This window comes from Gymnoscopelus microlampas (assembly GCF_963454915.1).
Source record: "Gymnoscopelus microlampas genome assembly, chromosome: 8".
NCBI lineage: Eukaryota > Metazoa > Chordata > Actinopteri > Myctophiformes > Myctophidae > Gymnoscopelus > Gymnoscopelus microlampas.
In genome coordinates this window covers 8,583,279-8,600,777 of record NC_139945.1, presented here as the reverse complement: position 1 = coordinate 8,600,777, position 17,499 = coordinate 8,583,279, and the positions used below count along the sequence as shown (strand labels likewise).

The 17,499-nt window shown below is 39.2% G+C and overlaps 1 protein-coding gene across 2 annotated transcripts in view; it reads left to right on the top strand.

Moving 5' to 3' along the window:
• Positions 1-17,499, top strand: part of cntn5 (contactin 5) — a 400,683-nt gene that overhangs the window by 293,568 nt on the left and 89,616 nt on the right. For both annotated transcript variants that reach the window (XM_084063872.1, XM_084063871.1), the window contains exons 10-11: positions 2,084-2,220; positions 4,205-4,337. In XM_084063872.1, coding sequence (XP_083919998.1) covers positions 2,084-2,220; positions 4,205-4,337 — 270 coding nt within the window. The remainder of the gene's footprint in view (positions 1-2,083; positions 2,221-4,204; positions 4,338-17,499) is intronic.

Below are 17,499 nucleotides of genomic sequence, written 5' to 3'. Positions count from 1 at the left end.
TGTATTCATTCATGAGAATAATGTACCTAAATAAAAATGAAACAATATGTATGCGGGGGGGGGGGGGGGGGGGGGGACTGAAGAAAGGGTTAGGCGCTCAAGATTAACAGGAGGAAAAAGGTATAATGAATAAAAAACCTTTATTCAAATATAGGCGACATGTTTCGACCGCAGCCGGTTTTCATTATAGGGCAAAATGAGAGCTGACATAAACCACTCTCATTGCGTGAGAACAGCCAGTGGTGTACAAGCTCACCTGAGGCCGATCTAAAAGCTCACAACGCGTTGTGAGCTTGTAGATCTGCTATTTTCAAATATTTTTGTACTTTTACTTTTGGTACTTTAAGTACATTTTGAAGCCAATACTTTTGTACTTTTACTCAAGTAAATTTTGAATTCTGGACTCTTACTTGTAACAGAGTATTTTTATATTGCAGTATTGAGTACTTTTTCCACTACTGAGAACAGCTCATTTATTGGGACAATCTGCACTGTATGTGGGTGCATGAAAGGTAATAGACGGACTTTACATGAGAACAATCAGTCGCTCAAGGTTTTAAAACCACACATGAGTGGGTTACAGTCAGGTAAATAATATATGAATAGCACATGGAAACATGATGCAAAAATATGAAATCCCAAAACTAAGAAATATATTTTTATGAAAGAAAAACTAAACAAAAAACATATATCATCGCTGTCGGGCAGAAAGCTTGTATCTCCATATTTCAAATGTTTTTCCGTCACTTAAAGGAGTAGTTCACCCAAAAAATGAGGTATTTTCTACAGCGGAGTCCGACTCAGTTGACCTGCATTTGAGTCACCTCATAAGATTATTGGCTTAGGAATCCGACAAAAAATAATAATAATCCAGAATTCAAGGCTTCATGGGGTGTGTAATTGATAGAAAATGTGTCATTCTTTGGGTGAACTACTCCTTTAATGCCCTACTTTGTCATACAAGAGTGTCAAGCTAAAGTAGTGAAAATAAACGACTTAGATCGGCTATTTTCACTATTTCAGAAAAATGTGGTTCCATTTCCTGAAAAGTAACGGATTTGGAGGTTTCCACCTGACAGCGATGACACTGTTTAACCCATTAAGACCATTTTTTTAGAATGTCTTCTAAAAACAGTTTTTTTGAAAAACGTGTTACTATATCAGTGGTTCTCAAACTTTTTCATGTCAAGGACCCCCAAAATTATATGTATTTGGCCGCGGACCCCCATATCAAAATATTTTGTTCCAGAGACCCCCCAAGAAGCAAAGATTTGAGATGTTGAGATATTGATAAAAATATATGTATTCAAAGATTTGCACACATTGTGAGCTTGTAGATCGGCTATTTTCAAACGGTCGAAATCTGTATCGGGCTGAAGTGGTTAATGTACAGTATGTTGTGTAATAATAAACACAATCTACAGAGTAACTAGAAACTAAAGTTTTCAAATACTAGTAGTGGAGTACAAGTACACTATTCGCCTCTGAGATGTAGTGGAGTAGAAGTAAAAGTATTGGAAATTGGAAATACTTAACCCATTAAGACCTGGAACTGTGTCATTTTTAGATTTGAGCTAAAAAGCATTATTTTACACTTTGGGCTATTCAAAAATAGCAGATCTACAAGCTCATAGCGCGGCACCGAGTGCCGCGCTACGAGCTTGTAGATCTGCTATTTTTGAAAAATCGTGAAAATATGTGAAAATCTTTGAATATATATATTTTTAAAGCGAACATTTTTAACTCAAATCGTTGCTTCTGGGGGGGTCCCTGGAACAACATATTTTGATGGGGGTCCGCGGTCAAATACATATAATTCTGGGGGTCCTTGACATGAAAAAGATTGAGCACCACTGATACAGAAACATACGTTTTTCAGAAAACTGTTGAGATTTAGGAGACATGTAGAATCGGCTTCAGGTCTCAATGGGTTAATTACTTTCCACGACTGAACTAAAGTGCATGCACACACACACCTGCACCTGCAGTCCAACATGCATACACCTGTGTCCCGCTCACATTCTGAAGGCTTTCCTTGCTGAATCTCTTTCTCTCTCTCTCTCTCTCTCTCTGTATGTTGAAGCTCTGCCTCAGTGGATCAGGATGATTAATGACACTCAGATGGACAGCGGTGAGAAGCTGCAGTGGGAGTGCAAGGCCACGGGGAGGCCCAGGCCCACCTACCGCTGGCTCCGCAACGGTTTGCCCTTGACCCCCCAGGTGCGTATATATATATATATATTTAACCCATTAAGGCCTGAGGTGATTCTTTAAAAAAATCTAAATCCTAACAGTTTTTTGAAAAAAAATCTAAAAAATATTTTTTCACGATTTTTCAAAAATAGCAGATCTACAAGCTCATAGCGCGGCACTCGGTGCCGCGCTATGAGCTTGTATATCTGCTATTTTTGAATAGCCAAAGACATCTAAAGTGACACAGATGCGTTCCAGGTATCAATGGGATATATACCCTTATACCAAACAAATTATCCTGTCTTTTTATCGATGACTCCTCCGAAAAACATCTGAATTATTCCTGACGGGAAGCGGGGAAAAAAAAGTTGACGCTGCGCAAAATTGTACGCGTGTCTCTCTGTTCCCATTACAAAGGGGGGTTTCCCTTCACCTGCTGTGTGTGTGTGTGTGTGTGTGTGTGTGTGTGTGTGTGTGTGTGTGTGTGCGCCCGTGCGTGTGTGTTTGCTTGTTCCGTGTCTGCTGCATCTTAATGGTTCTCAAACAATTTCAGGTCAAGGACCCCCAAAATCGATACGTACTGTATTAAGCCGTGAACCGACATTTGAAAAAGATTTAGTGCCAGGGACCCCCATAAGAGGAGATGTCTGTTAGATTAGATTTAGTACAGAATTCAATACTACTATAGGTTGAATCAGAATCAACTTAATTGTCATATCACAGGTTTACTGATGTAAAACAGTGGGTGGAATTTGTTTTTTTCTGCATGAATTTCACCCACTGTCAGAGACACTTTTACCTATGATTAAAGGACTAGTTCGCCCAACTAATGACTTATTTTCTATCAATTACACATCCCATGAAGCATTGCATTCATGGAGATTTTTTTGTTTTTGGTGCGGTGTTGTAGCGGTCTCTCCGGTAGGAGACTCAAAGGAGTACTCTTTGTGTCTCCTACCGGAGAGTCCGCTGGTCATCAAATGATTGTCTCAGGAATGCGACAAAAACAAAAACATCTCCATGAATTCAATGCTTCATGGGGTGTGTAACTGATAGAAAATACGTTTTGGGTGAACTACTCATTTAACTCATTCAGCTAACTTCACCACAGTAATTAACCCATTAAGACCTGAGGCAGCGTCTAAAAAAAATCTAAATCCTAACAATGCTTTGGAAAAAAATATCAAAAAATAATTTTCACGATTTTTCAAAAATAACAGATATACAAGCTCATAGTGTGGCACTCGGTGCCGCGCTATGAGCTTGTATATCTGCTATTTTTGAATAGCCCAAAGAAATCTAAAGTGACCAGGTCTTAATGGGTTAAAAACTGGTCAAACCTTGACCAAATTGTCAAATAATATAAGAAAAAGGCAATGTGTTTTTTAGTGTTTTTTAAATAGCGTTGCGAGGTGTTGTGAGCTTGTAGATCTGCTTCAACTCCTACATTCCAAGTGCTTATCAGGGTGGGGGGTCCCCAGTTCAAATATGATTATTGTGGGGGGTGTTGTTGGCCTGAAACGGTTAAGAACCACTGCTGTATCTCACCATACCGCCTGGCAGTGGCGTGCACAGACATTTTGAGGGGCAGGTGCTCAAGTAAATTATCCTTTTTTTTGTTTACTTGGTCTGCTCTTTTTTTCCCTCTACACCTATACCTCTTTGCCAAAAATAGCCGATCTACAAGCCCACAACGCCTCGCAGCGCGAGGCGTTGTGGGCTTGTAGATCTGCTATTTTTGGCTAAAGTTCTCCTCAGAAAAGGGATGCTAGGTTTCGAGTGGTTATGGTAAAAAGAAAAATCTTATCACATAAAGATTTGGCGGACCCCCTGTAGTAACTCTGAGGACCCCCTAGGGGTCCCGGACCCCCTGTTGAAGACCCCTGCTGAAGTGCCCTTTTTTTTCAAAAGGGCACTTCTGGTCAAGAGGGCAAAGGGCAGGTGCTCTAGCACCACCTAGAGTCTATCTGTGCACGTCCCTGACGCCTGGTCCTCCTGCTCCTTGTCTCAGTGGAACAGAGTGGAGGAGCTGAACGGGGAGCTGGTCATCCGTGACGTGCGGCTGGAGGATTCGGGAATGTATCAGTGTGTGGCAGAGAATAAGTACGGCGCCATCTATTCCAACGCTGAGCTGAAGGTTTTAGGTATGTTTATACATCTATTCCAACACTGAACTGAAGGTTTTAGGTATGTTTATACATTCACATTGTGTTGCTGTGGAATTTTAAATTGATTTATTTCTAATATTGGGTTAATGAATATACTATATGGTGGGGAAATGGACATGCTAATAGATTGAAGATGAAGTAAACATCCCCATTTCCTCAGGAAACGTTCCTCCTTCAGTTTGAACACATCCCGCCGTGACAATTCAGTGTATTTTTCTTTTCATCCAAAGTGTCACTTACTTCGGTGTGAGCTCGTAACTCTATATTTGACTTTCCACTTTAAACGTCCAGCTTGAAATAGGGCCGTGTTAAGGCTAAGTGCGACATTTATTTTGCTAATAAATTGAAGAGGGGCACCTTCTCCCTTCAACTCACTTTATTTCTTTCACAAAGAAGGAAGATGCTGACGAGAGTATTGGCATTGTGTGTATATGGTATACTGGCTGTGAGAGGCACAGGTGATTGAAATGCAAGAGGGAGAAGGCTGTGAGATGCGGCTGATTGGCAATCAATGGTCCCTGATTTAACCCATTAAGACCGGGAACGCATCTGTGTCATTTTAGATTTCTTCGGTTATTCAAAAATAGCAGATATATTTTTCTTTGAATATATATATATATATATATATATATATATATATATATATATATATATATATATATATATATATATATATATATTTTTTTTTTTAGTAAACCGTTTTAACTCAAATCTTTGCTTCTACAAACCACCCAAAATGATACGTATTTGGCCGTGGACCCCCGTTTCAAAATGTTTTGTTCCAGGGACCCCCAGAAGTCTTTACAGAGTTAAAAATGTTCAAAAAAAAATACATATTCAAAAATTTGCTCAAATGTTCACGATTTTTCAAAAATAGAAGATCTACAAGCTCATAGCGCGGCACTCGGTGCCGCGCTATGAGCTTGTAGATCTGCTATTTTTTTATAGCCCAAAGAAATCTAAAAGTGACACAGACTCTTTCCCGGTCTAAATGGGTTAACCCAAACAGTGTGGTGTGCATGAATAAAATAAGGGGTTCTCATGGCGTATTCAGCACAGTGTCTGCATAGATCAAGTGCAGGAGAACCTATAACCAGTGTGGTCTTTACTTCAAAGGCAATCGGAATCTACAGCCTGTAGGCATGAGTGGACATAAACTGCTGCTTCTGAGAGCAAACACCCATAGTATCACCGCTGCTTCTGGAAGAAAGGGTAACCGGAACAATCGCCCCCAAAACTAATTCGCCCCAATTTTTCCGCGAATCGCTCGACCCCCAGCGAATCGTGTGTTATCGTATTTGTTTTACCGAGGTTAAGGTTATAGGAATACGTTTAGGATTAGGTATAGTTTAACTGAGGTTACGTTTAGGAATAAGCTTAGGTTTAGTTATAGTTTAACTGAGGTTACGTTTAGGAATTAGGTTAGGTTTGGTTATAGTTTTACTGAGGTTACGTTTAGGAATAAGGTTAGGTTTAGGTATAGTTTTACTGAGGTTACGTTTAGGAATAAGCTTAGGTTTAGGTATAGTTTAACTGAGGTTACGTTTAGGAATTAGGTTAGGTTTAGTTATAGTTTAACTGAGGTTACGTTTAGGAATTAGGTTAGGTTTAGTTATAGTTTAACTGAGGTTACGTTTAGGAATTAGCTTAGGTTTAGGTATAGTTTAACTGAGGTTACGTTTAGGAATTAGGTTAGGTTTAGGTATAGATAGCGAGAGTGTTTTGGGTCGAGCGTTCTTGTATTCAAAGGAAGAATAGGCTACAGTAGCCAGCTCATTCTAGTGTGTGTGTGTGTGTGTGTGTGTGTGTGTGTGTGTGTGTGTGTGTGTGTGTGTGTGTGTGTGTGTGTGTGTGTGTGTGTGTGTGTGTGTGTGTGTGTGTGTGTGTGTGTGTGTGTGTGTGTGTGTGTGTGTGTGTGTGTGTGCGTGCGTGCGTGCGTGCGTGCGTGCGTGTAAAACATGGTAATTTCTTCTTAAAAGCCGTTCATTGTGATACCGATAAATAGGAACTTAAAGTGTAGTACGTTAGTTCCATTGATCCAAGGCTGGAACACGATGTATCGACTGATCATTAAAGTAAACATGCTCTGAAACATGCACGCCCACCCATCGGACCACTCAACACAAGTGGTCGGATGGGTGGGCCTTTGAAATTTCCAAGTAAGCCCTGATCCATATAAGGATGGGAAACGACTGCAGTATATCTGATACTGGCTACAGCTGTTTCCAGTATCTGATAGACTAGAATAGACTTTATTGTTCCAGAGGGATATTAGTTTTTCACAGCCTAGCTGTTCAAGCGAGGCGCTGTTGTTTAACCCATTAAAACCTGAGGCCGCGTCTAAAAAAAATCAAAATCCTAACAAGTTTTTGGAAAAAAATAAAAATAAAAATAATTTCACGATTTTTCAAAAATAGCAGATCTACAAGCTCATAGCGCGGCACTCGGTGCCGCGCTATGAGCTTGTATATCTGCTATTTTTGAATAGCCAAAGACATCTAAAGTGACACAGATGCGTTCCAGGTATCAATGGGCTAAACTCATTAAAACAGGAGGGAAGCATCGGTGTCATTTTTAGATTTATTTGACTATAAAAAAAAAATAGCGGATCTGCTATTTTTTGAAAAAAAACGTGAAAATGTGTGCAACTCTTTGAATATGTTCCAAAGCGAACATTTTTAAATCCGATCTGTGCTTCTGGGGGGTCCCTGGAACAACATACCTTCAAATGGGGGTCAGCGGCCAAATACATATAATTGTGGGGGTCCTTGACATGAAAAGGTTGGAGCACCACTGATATAGTAACATACTGTTAGGATTTAGAAAACATTTTGGACGCGAATCCCCATCTCAAAGTATGTTGTTCCAGGGACACCCAGAAGCAAAGATTTGAGATAAAAATGTTTGCTTTAAAAATGTATATATATTCAAAGATTTTCACAAATGTTCACATTTTGAAAAAAATAGCAGATCTACAAGCTCAGTGCGGCTATGAACTTGTAGTATATAAGTGTATACTGTAAGTATATATATAAAATAATGGTTAAAGTGGTTACACCTTTCCTGGTTTTAATGGGTTAACCCCTTAAGACCTGGAACGCATTTAGTTTATTAGCACATTGTTATAACAAATATAGAAACGATACATATTGAAAGACAAGTTGTTGTGCGAGGAAAGGAAGAAGCCGGATGGCTTAATTGGAATCCTTTCCTTCATGGGAGAGTTCATTAAAACAACTGGATTAAAAGTTCAATAAGAACAATACAAATTTTCAAGTTTAAGTTTCCAAGGGGAGCAGTAGTGCAAATAAAGAAATAAAAACACAAAAACTGCTCAAAAGAAGAAAAAGACAAACAAAACAAAAAAAGAATAAACAATTTTGTAAAGATGACTAAATCAATGGACTATAGTAAGGAAGAAATTAGATATTGTTTTAGATGTTTCTTAAATATTGGGAAGGATAGTGAAGACTTGAGAGATGCATCTAGCGAGCTCCACAACTGAGGGCCTCTAAATGTGATGAAATGTTTATGAAACGCATCTGTGTCACTTTAGATGTCTTTGGCTATTCAAAAATAGCAGATCTACAAGCTCATAGCGCGGCACCGAGTGCCGCGCTATGAGCTTGTAGATCTGCTATTTTTGAAAAATCTTGAGAAAATATTTTTGGGATTTTTTTTTCAAAAAACTGTTAGGATTTAGAAAACATTTTTAAGAATAATGGGTTAATGCCGCAATGACCGAGTAAAAGAAACTCCTGCTTACATTTATTCTGACATTTTCCCAGCTCAAAGTTCTCCGTCCAGATGGCATCATTGTGAAGTGAGACAGTTTTGAGGGGGTGATCAGTGTCCTCTGCTAAGAGAGTTTGGGTGTGGGAAGGACAATGACTTTGGAGGCGGCAGTATATGTGTGAAGCTGGTACGCAGTGGTGGAAAGTAACTAAGTACATTTACTTAAATACTGTACTTAAGTACAATTTTGAGGTATTTGTACTTCACTTGAGTATTTCCATTTTCCAATACTTTTACTTCTACTCCACTACATCTCAGAGAAAAATATTGTACTTCTACTCCACTACAATTATTTGAAAACTTTAGTTTCTAGTTACTTTCCAGATATAAATTATGATATAATGAAACATACATTAACCACTTTAGCCCTATTTTATACATAGGCTATTTGAAAATAGCAGATCTACAAGCTCACAACGCGTCGCATCGCGCCGCGTTGCGAGCTTGTAGATCTGCTATTTTCAAACATTTTAGTACTTTTACTTTTGGTACTTTAAGTACATTTTGATGCCAATACTTTTGTACTTTTACTCAAGTACATTTTTAATTCTGGACTTTTACTTGCAACAGAGTATTTCTACAGTATATTGCAGTATTGGTACTTTTACTTAAGTAAATAATTTGAGTACTTTTTCCACCACTGCTGGTACGTTTGTTTTGTTGCTGTTGATGGCTTGAATTATGTTTTTTTTTTAAAGAGTATAACAAGAAGAGGTGTTGGGAAAACGACAGTGCTCTGAGCTTTTACAGATGAGACGGAGTCTTTGCTTTGTGGACGGATAGAAGCGATGATGTGTTGATCAAAACTGCCTTTATTGTCCCGATAAAGTGAGACCGACGTGTTTGTAAGTTGTCAACCTGTTCTACTTCGATTTTAAAACGGTGTTCAAGCTTCACAAGAACCATGTGAAGGGATATGTGATGTATACGAAGACTGAACTATCCCTTTTTAATGGCAAGGCAGTTCTATTGGTACTGTGAAGCACATTTCAACAACAAGGCAGTTCAATGTGCTTCACACGGAACATCAAGCAAAGGAAACACAATTATACAATGACATTAGGATGATTAAAACAAAAGTAGTAAAACAAACAAAAGACTATTAACGGTTACAGTGCAGAAGAGAAAGACGAAAGAGAAAGACACTCAATCAAAGGTAGTGGCAAACAGAAATAGTCCTTTGTTGTGTTTTAACCCATTTAAACCGGGGGAAGAATCCGTGTCATTTTTAGCTGTTCAAAAATAGCAGATCTACAAGCTCATAGCGCGGCACAGAGTGCCGCGCTATGAGCTTGTAGATCTGCTATTTTCTGCAAAATCGTGAATATTTGTGCAAAATCTTTGAATATATATATTTTTAAAGCGAACATTTGTAACTCAAATCTTTGCTTCTGGGGGATTCTACAAATGTCTTCTAAATCCTAACAGTTTTCTGAAACACTTATGTTGCTGCTATAATATCAGTGGTTCTATGTCAAGTACCCCCAACAATGATATGTATTTGGCCGTGGACCCCCATCTCAAAATATTTAGTTCCAGGGACCCTAAGATTTGAGTAAAAACAATGTTTGATTTAAAAATATATAAATTCAAAGATTTGCACACATTTTCAAAATAAAAAAAAAAAATAGCAGAAAAAATAGCAGATCTACAAGCTCATAGCGCGGCACTCTGTGCCGCGCTATGAGCTTGCAGATCTGCTCTTTTTGAATAGCCAAAGTGTAAAATAATGGTTAAAGTGGTTACAATCTAAATTGACACACACAAAAATGCGTTCCCCGGTCTTAACGGCTTAAAAAGGAATAAAAAGTGGCAGCAGACCGGAGGTGTTTGTTCTAATAATGTGCATGGATTTACAGAAGGAGGTGTTTATATTCCTCCCCCACTCCCTGGGTCGTCCCACACATTCACACATTACTCTCACAATTTGTTATCTAGGAAGTTGTTATTGTTCAGAGATAATCAACAGCTTGCCCAGGACGTCTCATTGGGCGGATGCATGAAAGGGATGATGCAATTGTATTCTAATTATGCCATCTGTTGAACCGCATGTTAATTAGATGAACACCAAAAATAGCATTATGTAATTGTGTGTGTGTGTGTGTGCGTGCGCGTGCATTTTATGTATTTATTTGTGTTTTTTCGTTTTTCTGGTTATTGCAGGGTGTTGCACTCTTGTTTCCGCATTGAAGTGTGTTATAAGTTCAAAGACGAGGGAAATGTGTAATATCATTGTGTTCAGTGGCTATAGACCCCTTAACAGACGACGTCACACTGATAAGAACCAGTATGCACGCGCAGGCCCGGCACCAAATGAAACCCATTCTGTCATGTTTCGCTAGGACGCGCCTCACTAGCCAACACACAAGAGGAGGTTGAATGAACTGAAACCAGCGCACCCCGAAACAACATGTTGGGAATTGATTGCATCATGAAACAATCACCTGTGCGTCCAGTCTCAATGTTGGTAAACAAATAATTGGTCTATATCTTCCGGAGCCGTAACTCATATTTGAAATTAACCACTTCAAACCTATATTTTAGTCAACTATTATTAAAGGGATAGTTCACCCCCAAAATTACTTTTTTTCTATGGATTAGTAGTCACTCCATGGAGACTTGAATTCATGGATATATTTTAGTTTTTGTCGCATTCCTAAGACAATAATTTGATGACCGGCAGCGGTTCCGGTAGGAGACACAAAGAGTCTCCTTTGTGTCTCCTACCGGAAACGCTGCCTACCGGTCCGCCGGTCATCAAATTATTGGCTTAGGAATGCGACAAAAACTAAAATATATCCATGAATTCAAGTCAACATGTGGTGACTAATAGATAGAAAAACTACAGTATCCCTGTAACTGGAGTCCCTTAGGGCTGTATTCTATGCCCTCTCCTTTCATCCAAATCTCTTTGCCGAAATAGCAGATCTATACAGGCTCACAACGAGCTTGTAGATCTGCTATTTTCACTGAATGTTCACCCCAGAATATCGACGCTTGGGCTCATAAACCATTTTCTCCCTGTCAGCTCCAATTATTGGGACACATCTGTTTGCCTCGAGGACAAGTTGATTTAGTGTCTTTGCTGCGTACTCTTTCTCTGAAGGGCAGTCCATGACATTTTCAAACCGGCAGAAAACAATTTGTATCCCAACCCCCCCAATCCATAAAATGATTAAATAATCTGAGCTATGTTATTCTATCTATGCTGTAAGTCCCTATAGATCTATACTTGTCTAGTACTGACATATATATATATATATATATATATATATATATATGTTCTAAGGATTTTATTAACGATTATACACAGTGGTGTACGGTAACTAAGTATATTTACTCAAGTACCGTACTTAAGTTCAATTTTGAGGTATTTTTTACTTTACTGGAGCATTTCCAATTTTGTGTACTTTTACTTCTACTACTCCATATTACATCTCAGAGGCAAATATTGTACTTTTACTCCACTACAATTATTTGAAAACTTTAGTTACTAGTTACTTTGTAGATTTTGATTATTATTAAAAAACATTCATTAACCACTTCAGCCCTATATACATTTTGGCCATTTGAAAATAGCCGATCTACAAGCTCACAATGCGTCGCGATGCGACGCATTGTGAGCTTGTAGATCTGCTATTTTCAAATGATTTGTATACATTTTATACATTTGAAAACTTGTAAAATGGGACATTCTGCATATTGAGTACTCTCTACTTTTGTACTTTAAATGCATTTTGATACGAAAACTTTTGTACTTTAAATGCATTTTGATGCCAATACTTTTGTACTTTTACTTGAGCATTTTTTGTATTCCCGACGTTTACCTGTAACAGAGTATTTCTACATTGCAGTATTGATACTTTTACATGAGTAAAAAATGTGAGTACTTTTTTCCACCACAACCACAGCGTTCTCCAAAATAAAAAAAAGAAAGAAAATAACATACGATAGGGTGGCTATACACACAGCGTGCTAATAAATAACATAAAATGTTGATGTTGATGTCGTGGAAGCCCGGGCCCTCAGATTGAAACGAGGGTTGACAGGGACGTTCGGTCACCTCCCCCGTCGCTGTTTGGAACGCGGGGGGGGGGGGGTGACGGATGGTCTCGTAACAGCATCTCCCTGTCGGGGCGTCTTTTTCCCAGTGACCTGTGTCCTTTTCAAGATGTCCGCCAGCACAAACACCATCAGGACAGATTACGTGGCTAATAACACCCGGCACATGAGCGATCGCTCCAGGCAACACGAGGGCACCGGCTGCCCCCCCCCTCCCCCCCCCCCCCCCCCCCCCCCTGGTTCCATGGCCTCTGGTTAGGGAGGGAGGGGTGGGGTGGGTAGGTGGGGGTGGTGGTGATGGTGAATAGGGGGGGTTGGTAGGAAGGGAGTGTTGTCGGGGGACAGTGGTGGAAGAAGTACTCTGATTTTGATTTTACTTAAAGGAATAGTTCACCCAAAAAATATATATATTTTCAATCAATTACACACCCAAAGAGACTCCTTTGAGTCTCCTGCCGATACATTTTAGCATCTTTTACGCCGGTAATCAAATTATTGGCTTAGGAATGCAACAAAAACAGAAAAGTCGGCGGTGTGTAATTGATAGAAAATAAGTAATTTGTAGGTTGAACTGGAGTAAAACAGTAGCAATCTGAATTTTACTTGATGTCATAAAAATATTATGCAGAATGTCCCATTTTACATTTGGTTTTCTTCAACATGTGTCAAAATCTTTCAGAAATAACTGATCGACAAGCTCACAATACGTCCTGGTGCAACGTGTTGTGAGCCTAAAGATCGGCAATTTTTTAATAGCCACAGTATTAAATAGGACTTTGGGTTTAAAGTATGTTTTGTAATACAATTCTAGATCTGCAAAGTAACACAAGCTGTCTAATAATTGTAGCGGCGTAAAAAAAAGAAAAAACATTTGCCTCTGAGATGTAGTGGACTAGGCCTACACGTATAAAGTATCACAACATTGTACCACTCAAGTAAAGTAAAAGTACCTCAAAGAATCTCCTTATGTGTACAGTAAATGTACTTTCCACCACTGGTGGGGGAGGTGGGAGGGAGGAAGGGACGCTTGTGGTGGAGGAGGAGGGGGGGGGGGGGGGGGGCGCAATAAGATGAAACCCCTCCCACCAGCCAGGGAACCAGCACTTCCTTGTTTTAACCCATTGAGACATGAAGCCGATTCTACATGTCTCCTAAATCTCAACAGTTTTCTGAAAAACGTATGTTTCTATATCAGTGGTGCTCAATCTTTTTCATGTCAAGGACCCCCAAAATGATATGTATTTGGCCGCGGACCCCCATCAAAATATTTTGTTCCAGGGACCCCCCAGAAGCAAAGATTTGAGTTAAAAACAGTTCGCTTTAAAAATATATATATTCAAAGATTTGCACACATTTTCACGAATTTCCAAAAATAGCAGATCTACAAGCTCATAGCACGGCACTCGGTGCCGCACTATGAGCTTGTATATCTGCTATTTTTGAATAGCCAAAGTGTAAAATAATGTTTTTTAGCTCAAATCTAAAAATGACACAGTTCCAGGTCTTAATGGGTTAATAAAGGATGAACAAATCAAATGCATGCGAGCACACACACACACACACGCACACACACACACACTCGCTCACGCAGGGAAACCAAGCTCTGTTTCCTGCTGGCGATCATCATGTCCAGAGGGAGCGCTGCCACTCAGAGAACTATAGCTGCCGCGCGGCTCAACGCCAACGCAGGTCACAGGGTTTACGGGGGGCTGGCCCCCCAGCGAGAGGACGGGATTGAATTGTCATCATGTGTAATGTCACCTACAAAGCCACCCCGCTCCACTTTTGAATAATCGTTGTTGACAGAGCCTTGCAGCACCCGGTACAGTAGCTACACACACACATAGCCCCCCCAGTGCCTCATAATGCGCCAACGTGCCTTCACACGCACTTCAAGACTTTTACTGCTATTATGGCGTGTTTGTACAAAGTCATCGTTAACACAGTACATGAATAACTGCTTGTTTCCTAGCTATAACCTCCTTGCTCTGTCTTAAAGCCATAGTGTAAGTTATTTTTTTTGTTCTTGTTGTTAAAGGTAGGGTAAGTGATTTGCGTTGGTTAAAATAAGTGTTAAATAGCTCTATATTCTGATAGTACTCATTGCTATAGAGTGTTTGTTCAGTATTAGGAGTCTCCTTGTCTCTCCACCTCTTTATTAAACAGAAAATTCATTTTCGTTTCAGTTTCAGTTTCATTTCCAATTTTATCCAACCAGGACAGAGAACTCAATCTGGATACAGATTAAACAAGTGAAATTGGAAGTGATGACACTAAGAAATGAGCAGACACAATTAGAACTGAAACACTATACAAATTAAGCTTAAAAATGGGTACTTTCTCCTGATTGGCTGAGATTTTGACACCTACCGAAAAATGTATTTTCTGTTTATTAAAGAGCTGGAGAGACGTGGAGACATCTGTTACTGAAAAAACACTCTATAGCAATGATTACTATCAGAATATAGTGCTTTAACCTTTTAACAAAATACTTTTTGTTTTAACCAAAAAATATCACTTACTGTACCCTGAGGCCGATTCAAAAAATGTTTTCTAACAGTTTTTTGAAAAAAAAATATAAAAAATATATTTTCACGATTCAACAAAAATAGCAGCTCTACAAGCTCATAGCGCGGCACTCGGTGCCGCGCTATGAGCTTGTATATCTGCTATTTTTGAATAGCCAAAGAAATCTAAAATGACACGGATGCGTCCCCGCTCTTAATGGGTTAGAATAAGTGTTAAATAGCTCTGAATTTTGCTTGACGTCATAAAAATATATACTATAATTATCATGCAGAATGTCCCATTTTGTTTTCTTCAACGTGTGTCAAAATCTTTCAGAAATAACCGATCGACAAGCTCACAATACGTCCTGGTGCAACGTGTTGTGAGCCTGAAAGTCATCGTTAACAGTACATGAATAACTGTTTGTTTCTTAGCTATAACCTCCTTGCTCTGTCTTAAAGCTATAGTGTACGTCTTTTTTTTTTGTTCTTGTTGTTAAAAGAAGTGTTAAATAGCTCTGTTTTCTGATTGTAGTCATTGCTGTAGAGTGTTTGTTCAGTAACAGGGGGGTCTCCACTTCTTTTGTAAACACAAACCACGTTAGGTACAACCACGAGGTAACAAATTGGAATGATGAAACAGAATCGGAACGCTATAAAATTGAACCTGATAAATGAAAATGGATTTTCAGTTTATTTAACCCATTCAAGCCGGGAACGCATCTGTGTCATTTTAGATTTCTTTGGCTATTAAAAAATAGCAGATCTACAAGCTCATAGCGCGGCACCGAGTGCCGCGCTATGAGCTTGTAGATCTGCATTTTTTTTCTTTTTAATCCTGGATTTTTTTTTTTTTACAAATCTTTGAATATATAACATGTTTTACTCAAATCTTATTGCTTCTGGGGGATTGTACAAATGTCTTCTAAATCCTAACAGTTTTCTTTTTAAAATATATATATATTTGTCGTGGACCCCCATCTGAAAATATTTTGTTCCAGGGACCCCTAGAAGCAATGATTTGAGTTACAAATGTAGATATATTCAAAGATTTGCACATATTATCACGATTCTTAAAAAGAAAAAAAATAGCAATCTACAAGCTCATAGCTCTGAGCTTGTAGATCTGCTATGTTTTAATAGCCCAAAGAAATCTTAAAATGACACGGATGCATTCCCGGTCTTTAAAGGGTTAAGTGCAGGAGAAACGGAGAGAGCCCTTCTTACTGAACAAACACTCCATAGCAATGACCTTTCGTTAAACCAAACAATTGCCAACACCAACGGAAATGCTTTACGATGAAATGCTTGATTCTCACATGTCACGTTTTTTTTTTGTTTATAGCGTGACTGATGACATTATATTACTACCACGATTAAACAACAATGATTTACAGTGATATAATTAAACATTTCACTTGCAATGATTGTTTTTATTTTTTATTTGGCCAGTGATTAATGAGCGAGTCATCGTGTGTAAGTCCTTTGCCTCTAGCATTTTCGGCAGTGATTATTTTTTAAATACAACAGCTGAAGCAGGGGAGGACAGATTATTGCTTTCCATCCAATCTTTAACCCATTAAGACCTGTCATTTTTAGATTTGAGCTAAAAAAGCATTATTTCACACTTTGGCTATTCAAAAATAGCAGATATACAAGCTCGGTGCCGCGCTACGAGCTTGTAGATCTGCTATTTTTGAAAAATTGAGAAAAAATTTGCAAAAATATATATATTTTTAAACCGAACATTTGTAACTGAAATCTTTGCTTCTGGGGGGTCCCTGGAACAACATATTTTGAGATGGGGGTCCGCGGCCAAATACATATACATTTTGGGGTCTTTGACATGAAAAAGTTTGAGAACCACTTATATAGCAACATGTTTTTGTGTTTTTAACTGTTAGGATTTAGAAGACATTTTGTAGAATCGGAACGTCAGGCCTTAATGGGTTAAACAATGTAACTTGTGGAAGCCACACATTTACTAAAATGCAGTGTGTGAAATAGTGTGCGAACATGAGATAAACGCAAGATGAGATTGGATAAAGTAACATGGGATAAGATTTGTAGCTTGGCCATTGCCAAAGAGAATCCTGACACCATTTTGAATTCCTAATATCGTCTCTGTCGGTACGTGGAAACCACATATGTCCAAAGCTGTTACTACTTCTCAAGATTCAAATTAAAAAATATATATATATTACATATATTATACAACACAATAGGAGGAGCACCAATGGAGAGGAGAAGGCAGCGCTGTGAGCTCCATAACGTTGTAGCGTTCTTCCTTTATACATTTTTTTTTAGCCTTTATTTTCTTTATTAGCCTTTATCACACCGTCGGGAGTATATCTCAGGTACTTGTGTAAATATGTAGATAACTGGCGCAGTCGGTAGCGCTGTCGCCTCACAGCTAGAAGGTCCTGGGTTCAATTCCCGCCGGGGACGCTGTGGGCGCTGGGGGCGTGTTCTCTCCTCCGCGTCATCAGTGCCCATACCCTAGGTGGGGTTGGTGAAAGGGCCTTTCTGTGTGGAGTTTGCATGTTCTCCCCGTGTCTCCTAGGGTAGTTAATACCCTCACAAAAACATGCAGTAATCCTGGTCACTATACTGCCTCCCCCTGGTCAGCCAGGGCGCCTGATGGAGGGGAAAGGAACTGGTTGGAATAACGTGTTCCTTCCACGCGCTATGTCTAACCAGGGAACCTCCCCCCTGTCGGGTGATAAGAAGCGGCCTGCTTGCTCCTCATGCATTGAAGGAGGCATGAGCTTCAG